Source organism: Merops nubicus, unplaced genomic scaffold, assembly GCF_000691845.1.
Source record: "Merops nubicus isolate BGI_N331 unplaced genomic scaffold, ASM69184v1 scaffold1516, whole genome shotgun sequence".
Classification (NCBI taxonomy): Eukaryota; Metazoa; Chordata; class Aves; order Coraciiformes; family Meropidae; genus Merops; species Merops nubicus.
In genome coordinates, this window is record NW_008616751.1 from 73,073 (window position 1) to 83,222 (window position 10,150).

The window sequence follows — 10,150 nt, forward strand, 5'->3', positions numbered from 1 at the left end:
TATGTTGACCAGCACACTTTTACTACCCTGGAAATACAGCACTGTGAATTCTGCAAAACTATCAAATCAATCAAGTGACTATTTTTCAAATAAAAACTTCTTTTGTCACAGTATTGTTATTAATAGCATACACCATATATCTTACAATATTAAGTCTGAAAATGGGCTAAGTAGTTTAAATGGAAAGTACAACTTCCGCAAATATCCCAGGCGTTTTGATTATTAACTACAGGAATAACCCTGATACATTTTTATACTTAAAAGATTCATTGATAATCCAAAAGCCTGCTAAATAGTAAAGTTAGTCCTGCATTTTTTAATAATTGCCCTAAAGACAGAAGCAAGCTATCCTGAACTTCCAAAATATTTCAATAGCACAGCTATTTACACATTTGGTTTAAATACGATTTTTTATATATATATATCTCTCTATATATAAAAAGATTAAGATACCTGGATTAGAAGTTATGTAGCCCTGTAAGTGTAGCAGAACCCTAAACAACAGCAAAAAAATACCAATTCAGAAAAACACTAGTGGTCCAGTGGTAATCAATACCATCAATGCATTTTAAAAGAACCTTGATTAGAATAGCAGGTTTGTGTCACCACTTAACCTTACAGCTTCATCAACTGATTTTTAAAATGTAGCTTTCAATCAAGCAGATTTCTTATAAGACTTCAAAAAATTCCTGGAAGGCAACAGGACTAACCTTGTCCCTCTAACCTTCCCCAAATTTCAAGAAAGGCATAGGATGGCCTGTATGCACCGTATTCATTTTGTTATTCTTGGAAAAATAGGTACTAAAAAAGACAGTGTGATGGCTTTAACAAAAACAATGTGTAACAAACATGGTAAAGTCATACTAAGTTGGCTATCTGAATTAAATGATAGACAACTTAAGTCTAGACAGGAATAAGACACCAAATCTGGAGGCGAAGAGAGATGCAGAAGTTTAGGTCTGTATGCATTTTCAACTTGTTTTGCTGATGTCACTCAGTACAGTTCCCAGTCCACCAGCAAGGCAGCAGAAACTTTTTGCATTATTTTTAGCACTATCACCTCTTCATTTCAGATAGCTACCCAGGTCCATGGTCTCTCTTTTAGCACCAAACTTGCCTTCCATTACCCTCCTTCTGTACTATCAATTGATCTATACAACAGTAGTAACAACAGTTCCTGGAATCAAGACTGCGTGGCAATGAAAAGCAGAATGGGGTAAATAAGGCTACAGCAATTTAAGTGCAAGAGGGAAACGTCAACAGCAACAATAAAATCAAAACACACGTTGGGATGAGTCCAATCTTCCTTCAGTTTAGGTAGGCAGAGGGTCATCATCTCCTTTACTACATTTGCACTTGCAGCACAAAACAAACGGTGTAGCAAGTAGAAGGAAAGGGGAGGCCACCAAAAGCAGAAGACCAAATCCTGCAAAAATTCCTACCACCTACAAAAGAAAGGAATAGCTTTGCATTAGAAATAGCAGTTGCCCAGATTCTGCTGATTGTCCTTCAGTAGGATCTCAGCAAATGCCATTGACCTTAAGAGACTTCCCCCAAGTGTCTGCTGCAGTAAGCTCTTGTGACCAGTGAACACGAGTGAAATCGGAGAGGGAACGTTCACGTCCCATTGCTGCAGTCAGCACCACGACACACAGCACAGTCCTGGCACACAAGGTGATGCACGTGGTTAGGTGCCCTTTTGAGTTTTGCCATATCTCAAACTACTGATGAAGCAACGATTAGATACTTTTCTCCTGATCAAGACTAAATATTGAATCTCAGGATCAAGACTACAGAAGAATTAGACTCCCACTTGAAGGTGCTCCCCTCCTTTGCTGAAGAAAGCTCTAAAAAGAATCAGTCATGGGTTTGTTGTTGTTCATGGAAAATCTGGGAAGACTCCCAAAAAACAAGCTTGGGAATCTCAGCCACAGATCACAAGCACTATGGACTATAGGATGATCTTGCATATGCTTTTTGCAGTCAGCTGTGAGCTCATTCTACTGCTTCTGGGAATATGATCTAGCTCTATCTAAAAGCATTTTTTTCATTGACATTTATTGATCACCCTCTTCCCGGCACAGGACCACAGACCTACCCATCCCATCAGTGCGCTAAACTCTGTTAGTTTCTACAGAGCTTAAATTTGAAGAATTATTTAAAAAAAAACATACAAGCTGAGGTTCATTGCCCAAGAACTTTCCCATTTGCCGTAGGCAACTGTAACAATAATGCTGCAGAAATTATTCGAGAAAATAATTTAAATTTATTCACATGAGAGTGTCTGTGAATAATTTTGAAAAATGAAGGCAGGAGTGGAATCCTAATCTGCTAGCAAAACATCACAACAGAAGGCAAAATGAAATCAGCGTGCAGTACTCATTAAGAAATCTTCTAGCCAAGGCTAGAGACACCGTTTCAATTAGCTGCCAAGTATTTAATTAGCCATGGTATAGCCTGGATAATTTACCAGTACCTTCATCGGCCATGGGCAATTCCTCGTTCTGATGACTATGTATTTCTTTTGCAATGTCACTAGGCAGGGATTTTCAGAGGGGCTGAGAGGAAAGGCTGGTTGCAGGAGATGGCGCTGTGGGACAGCAGTCGCTGCCCTCAGCCTGCCTCCTACGACCCAAATTCTTTCAATCTTGGCTTTTGGCTGTCCAGGGATAACGACCTCAAACTTCCTTGCCCTAACAATTTTATTTCTCGCCAAGAGGGATTTCTTTTTCGGCTTCAGAGGTGTGCACGTTTCATTACTCATTTGGAGGTGCTGACAATATGATACAACCTCCATTTACTGATCTTTGCATTTATTTACTACAGATATAAATCAAAGCTAAATTCTTATTTCCTTTAAAAACTGTGAGCTGCATGCAGCTACTGCCATACTGCTCTTTGGAGACAGCACGCCCTTGCCTAGCTCTTTGCAGCCCCAGGCTAACAGTGCACTGGTCAGACAGAGCCAAGCTGGAAGTTAGCAATTCAGTGGACCAGACTGACTACTGGAAATTTTTATAAGGTATCTAGTTACACCTTCCTTTCAGCCTCAACATGCTACAAAAAAATTTTCATTTTTTTTTTGTCGTGACATTTTTTTGTTTGTTTGTTTGTGGGGTTTTTTTGTGGGTTGGTTTGTTTTTAAAACACAACTGCCTGCTGAGTATTACTCATTTTCTACTTAGTTCTGTTTCTCTTGGAAGTTGCTGCCCTCCTCAGCATCAAGCCATTCCCTCTAGCCAAAACAAATACATTTTTTTCAAATCCACAAACCACAAACCAAAGGTTCACCTCAATTTGCCTTGAACAAGTAGTCAAAGAAACTTAACATGAGGAAACAATTGCAATGTTGATTTGACTTTAGTGGGTTTAGCAGAATTGTATCCTGATTTGTAAAGAATTACCACTTTCTTTCTCAACAATGACCAGAACATCAAACATACTGTCAAGCATATTTATACTAACTTATTTACACTAACTGCTAATCAGATTAATGACCTTATGTTACAGGTATATCAAGAAAGTGTATGTGCCCATGCACTTCCCAAGACACCATTGGCTAAACCAAGCAAAACCCATTCCATACCTCAGGCACCCATGGGTCTATGTGGAGGGAGAGAGCTCAGTCCTTCTCCTTTTATTTCAGTTTAGCTGTTTGTCCAGACTTGAGGTTTATTCTCTGGACTTGGGGTTTATACTGAAGTGGAAAGAAATCTCTATTTCAAGAAAAGCACTTCATCCCAAACTAAGGTAGCTTTCTACTGGCACCCAGTTAATTTAGGAAGAGATGACTCAGATAACCAGATGTCCCTGTATCTCTGAAGTGACTGTAGAGGCAGTAGATTGGACCAAGTAACACACTAGCATTTATATCGTATGCATCAAAGTACTCCTGAGAGCTTTTTCATTACCAGCAGCCATGCTGGGTCCAGCAACACTGGATCTAGACTACAGGAGGTATCCACACGCTCTTCATAATTACCAATTTGAATCAAGTTGTTTGAAAATACTGGTAAGCTCACAGGGTTACCTTCTATCCAACCCACATGAACAAGTCAATATGGAGTCCATAGCAAGATACTGAGCATATTCAGGCTAATCCCTTCACAGTACTGTATCTGGAACTAAAGATCTCCTGCAGCTCCTCTGTTAATAATATGGATGGTGGCAACCTAGTTCATCCTCCAGGTGTACTTAGAACATAACTGGATTGGCACTTAACTGTCTCTGCAAACGTACCCTTTCTAGTTCTCAGTGGCTTTCTGCCAAGGAGTGTCCTCTCTGGGGGAGCTAACTGTTCCTCCTCAACCTATTGCCCTCTTTAAATCTGCTATGAAAATCAGGGAGCATTTGGCACTGAAGTTTACCCTAAAGTGTTAAAAAGAGCAAGGCACTATGGTGCTGGTCTGTTCTCCCAAATTACTGATGATGAGAGGAAATGGCCTCAAGTTGCATCATGGGAGGTTTCGATTGGATATGAGGAAGAATTTCTTCACTAAGAGAGTGGTTAGGCCCTAAAACAGGCTGTCCAGGGAGGTGGTGGCATCATCATCCCTAGAGGTATTAAAAAAATGAGTAGATGTAGCACGTGAGGCTATGGTCTAGTGGTTAGAGAAATGTTGGGATGAAGGGTGGACTTGATGATCCCAGAGGTTCTTTCCAACCATAATGATTCTATGACAGTAGTAGATCTGCCCTGTTTTTAAAGATCTGAGCTTTACCTGTGTTCTATGCCAGATAACAGATGCCCTGGAGTGTCCCAGCTTGTTTCGACAAGGTCCTTTGTCATAATGTATAAGGAGAAAATCATCCTACAAAACATTAAATGAAAAGGTAGGCAATAAACAGAAGTACAAACTGTTCTTCAAGTTATAAAATACTATGACCTGAGAATTTATAACCAGGAATTGTACAGGAAGATAAAAGTTGAGTAAAGTGGATATAGCCAGGTCCAACCTTTCCGAAGTGCTTTGTTTACAGTTAAAAGTGTCTTCACAAAAAGGTTTGTTTAGCAAGTATTACATATCTATAATGAATGCTTCTCGGAGAGGCTTTCAAGCCATGTATTTAAATGCTAACATGGAGTTTATCAAGAGTGTCCAAGACGATAAGCTAACCACTGCATGTATTTTTATACACATACATAAAGAGCAAAGGAAATTGAACACTTGTATGGCAGACTTCCCAAAGTTGCTCTCTTTTACCATTTGAAGAATAAAAGGACAATACAGATTTTTGAGAAATGATGATCCTAACTGCCCTGTCATCCTTTCTCAATCCAGGCAAAACAGGAGGTCTAGTACCAAGGGAACACAGCTTTTTATCTGATCATGTGAGAAGCCTGTGACTTAAGGACTCAAGCACTCAAATGGGACAACTACAGGATTTGAACAGTTGGAGTAGATTTCAGGAACCTAAAACATTTCCTTTGCTATTGTTAAAAATGCTATAAAACAAAACAGATGACATGGAAACAGATGTTGTATATTGTATATACTGTGACCCTCGGGCACAGTAACAGACTGATTTAAAAAAAAACATAAATATACGACAGCAGCAGCTTACAGATTGACAGATTCCTGGTCTTAGAACATTGTATTCTTTTTCATATGTCAGATCTATTTCTTGTCCCACAGAATACAATGAACAGTAAACAAATCTGACCGTTAGTCTCCTGCATTGTGACGCACCAAAAATGTAAACTTCCACTGACTAAGAATATTGCTATACTTATCTTGTAACTCCTTCAAGAAGGGAAACATTGAAGACTCAGTACTGAATAAAATATTATAGGGGGGAAAATAAAAAGAAGCAACATCCCTCCCCCATGTTAGTAGCCATGCAAAGATTGCAAACAGAATATTTTCATAATTATGCACTGACTCACATAGGCAAAATGGTAACATTACACAGGACAGACAAGTAAAACAGAGCATACAAAACCTGTCAAATGACCAGTGTCAGCTCTGGTGCACTGTGGTCCACCAGGTTGAGCATAAGCTAGTGAGCTACTGTTTGATTGTTTAATGAGAGAGCTGGATGGCAAAGCAATGAACTTCTGATCTTGTGAGAACCAGAGCGCATGGCGTGTACTCACATCAAGAGATTCCAGGCAGTACCAGCAAAAGGCATGTTTGCAGTTCTTACACATCATTTGGGCACAGCCTTCATCTCGTTCAATGTAAACTTTACACTTTGGGCAGCGTTTGATTGGACCGTCATCTTCTTCCATTTTAAAAACTGAACTGTGGGAGAAAGAGAGAAACTACTAAGAGGTGTGGCCATGTCAGTTTATAGGAAAAACTCTAAGAAAGGCACTAAAAGGTAAGCTTACTTTTTAATTTTAAAACAAAAAATGAGAAATGATCCAGGTATTCAACTGAGGTTTATTATTCAGGTATTATGGCTATACTCTATTTTTCAAACCTATTTAGAGAAAAAAACGTTTAATGACTACAGTGCTTATGTAAGAGTCAAGGCATTTTCTGTATAGTTTACCAAATCCCTTTGTTATCTAATGATACTAACAGGTACTATGGACTTTTCTCCTGGAATATATCAGATGAGCAGCAGCTACCGCACACCTAAAAGCTTTGTATGTCTATATAATTTTCAGTTTTCCTCCTTTCTCTGAGAGAGGACTCTCACAGGAGGAAGCAATCCCTTGATGACAGAACAAGGCCATCAACAAACCCCGGACTGGGGTCTCCGAGGACAGGTTGCTTATCTCTGCCCTCCTTGAGGATCCTCCTTAGGAATTTCCATATTAGAGAAATGTGGAAACACTGGAAGAACATTTATTTAACTTGAGTAGCTTTCTACCACATGCAGGTTTTTATGCACACTAACAACTAAAACGTACCTTAACAAATTACACTACCTGCAGCCACTGCCAGTGGGAAATACAAGAACAACTGATGGGGAATCAACAGTTTGTGGGATAACAGGACTGACCTTTTATTGATTAACTGATTGATTTGCCCAACAGCAGGATAAAAGGACACTCGCTTGTTAGTCACACTAGGAGCAACTGTATTACAGAAAAATGCTTTGAATCCATAAATTGTGTATGAAACTCCAAATGCATGGTAGCACAAACTGCATTACATTATGCTCTAAACTAATGAAAAAACAAACCACAATGGAGTAAGAAATGAAGCACAAAATAAAACCCCAAAGCAACAGGCACTAAAGACAATAAATACATTTTTTTTGCCATGCCATGAATTTTAGTGAGCTTCAGTTCTGGTCAAGCACACACAAAAAACATGTGCAAAATTCACCATATTTGACCAGGAACTCATCATGACAGCATCCTATCTATTCATCTCTTACAGCAGCAAAGCTTGAAAGAAGATGAATTATGAATAGCTATGTCCAAGGCTGGACAGGGCTTTAACGACACTTTGAACTGTTATACAACCTTTGAAAAAGCCCAAATGTTAAGTGGAACACATGCACAACAGCCTTCTTATTCACTGGCTGCAGTATGCCACTGAAAGCAGTTTGAAACAAAACTTGGCCACATATGCAGCCATTAGGATGATTGCAGAAATCACTGTCTGGCATGATGTTACCAACCCTGATGCTGTCCAGAATAGCAGCAGCAACGAGATCTTCTCCGAAGAGAAGGTCATGAGCTGCCTGGATAGCATGTTTTTCCCACTGGGGCAAAAGGGTTGCTGATAGAGGCTCTGGCAGCTCCTTTGTGCTTTGCTGGGAATGGTAGCAAGGAGTAAGGCTGCCAAGAGCTACCCAGTTTTGGAACAGCAATAAAAGAACAAGAATGACGAAGTGAAGGAAACAGCTTTAAAACAAAATATCAGAAAAACACCTCTTTGCTAGTTGTACTTCAGGGTGTTTGAAGATTGAATGTTTTGTTTCTAAATGCTTGATCTTTTGCAATACTTTACCTTGTTTCTCCTGGAAGAAAAGAGATTGGCATGTTCTCTTGACAGCCTTGACCTGGATGCCAATTAGATTTGCAAGCAGAGCAGAACTCAATGTCGCAGGCTTTGCATTGGACCAGCTGGGGGTCCTGTGGGCTTGATTCCTGGAGCTGGCAAACTGCCTGGCAAGTAGAGGATGGACACCAAGTCCGACACGGATCCAAGAGCACTTCTGCAAAGGAACATAAAAGAATGGCATTCAAAGGCAGTTACAAGACCGGCCTTCCAAAACAATGTCTTCCAGCTGAGGTTGACTGGCAGGGCATTTGAAGACACACATTTTCAAAAGAAGTCTTCTAATTTATGCTAAACACTTAAGACATAAATCTGGTCCGCTTTGCAAACAGGCACCGAACTAAAGTGAGTTTCCTGAGTTTGAATTAATTGCCCGTTTTCATTCACTGAACTAAACTTGTTTTCAGAATGAGATGTTGGGGTTTTTTTTCAGTTGTACTTGGGAGTTAGAGTGTATACTACGCAGGTATAACCCCATCAGAAAGTGTTTTTACAATGCCCTGCCCAGTAGGACTCTACTTCAAGTTGGCCTCTGCCCTAACGTAGCCACATGATTAACAATAAGACCGTTACCCATTTCAGCTATTTCTTGGAGGATTCTTGTCATTTCAGGTTTCAAAGCCCACTGAAGAAGTCAGCAAAAGCCTACCAATGACTTCAGTGGTTTCTAGGCTGGGTCTTACCCACAGCAAAGCCTTACTCTAAGTTCTCTATGATGACACAGTTCTACATCCCCATAGGCATCCAATCCTAAGCTTATAGCCTTATAAAAATTAACAAGGTTCATGTTAACATTACACACAGAACGGCCTAGTAATTCTGCACCAGGTGCCATCATAGGAGATAATGGTGGCTCCATAAAAGGGGTCAGCCTACCTCCCCAGCCCCTAGAGTACTGGTAGTCAAACAGCAAAACTCAAAATAGAAGTGAATTCCTAAGTCATATAATAAATAACAATTTTCTTTCTTTTGTTATGCAGGCAAGAATAGAAATGGGTTTTGGTTTTTGTTAGGTGTTGTGGAGGGTTGTTTCTGTGATGACCAGGTAATTAATACACAATGCTACTGCAGGATTATCTGCACAAACAGATTCTGATTTATGGAATTGCTCAGGAGTGATACCATTCCCACAGCCTTACAATGGTCAGTGTTAAATGTGTTACCTCTTTCAAACTGTAGCTTCTTATACCTTTGCATGATTTCTGATGCAACCATGCACTCAATCTGTTGAAGGAGGAAAAAGGAAAAGACAGATTTCCAGTTAGGAACAGCAGTAATCAAAGACATGTTCAACAAATGCAGGCAAAATATTCAACCTTTAGAGAATTATTAAAAATGTATGTCAGCAACAATGGCACCTGTAACATACAAAGCAAGATACATTTATACATCATGGACAGAAAAGAAAAAAAATGTATTTCCACTAAAAACGTACCTCATTTTCTTGCAGATGACCTCGCTTTGGGCAGGCAGCATCAGGGCAGCTGATTGCTGTTTCTAGACCTTCTTTGATCAAAAGTTCCACATACTGTTTTAGGCACTGTAAGAGAGTCAAAGACTGGATTAACTATCCCACCAAGAACGAATCACTCAGTATTTTAACAGCTTTCCTCTGAAAATATGAGGACATCAAACTTCTTGGAAAAAAACAGATAATACTGTATCTCTTTAACAGCCATGGGCCATGACCACAGCTTTTGTCATGGTTATACCTTGAAACAGGGAGTAGCAAATTTATTTCCCCATCAAATAACTCTCTACCCATTTAAATATGCAGCAAATTGAAACATAATAATAATGGGGAAAACAACAAATCAAACAGGGAGGTAGGAGGGGAAGAAAATAATAAAACACTACCAAGCAAAAATTAGAATAACCATACTCAAGAAGTCTTTATATGACTGAAAACCACAGCACAGCTTAGTAAGCAGTAACTACCCCTAGACAGGCATGTATGTACCAAGCGTACCAGAGAGAAAAACAGAGTGGTGTATCTTGCCTTCTAATTCTGGAAAATAACTATCTGAACTTCATGGTTAAAGATGTATGTTTTTCATAGAAAGGAAAAATGTGAGAATTAGGACTCCCAAAAGAACTACAGTTTCCATAGAGACTGAATAATAAATACTGGTATTACTAACACTTTTCTCCCCTAGCAACCACAGCATTTTACCCAAGTCATAACT

The 10,150-nt window shown here is 39.5% G+C and overlaps 1 protein-coding gene across 1 annotated transcript; it reads right to left on the bottom strand.

Moving 5' to 3' along the window:
• Positions 1-1,000: 1,000 nt before the first annotated feature.
• RNF144A (ring finger protein 144A) lies at positions 1,001-9,504 on the bottom strand (the record flags this gene model as incomplete). The annotated part of the gene is made up of 6 exons (XM_008942912.1): positions 1,001-1,445; positions 4,722-4,811; positions 6,098-6,245; positions 7,914-8,121; positions 9,128-9,188; positions 9,400-9,504. Coding segments are annotated over 6 exons (744 nt in total), but the record flags the coding sequence as incomplete, so codon positions are not given.
• Positions 9,505-10,150: the final 646 nt, after the last annotated feature.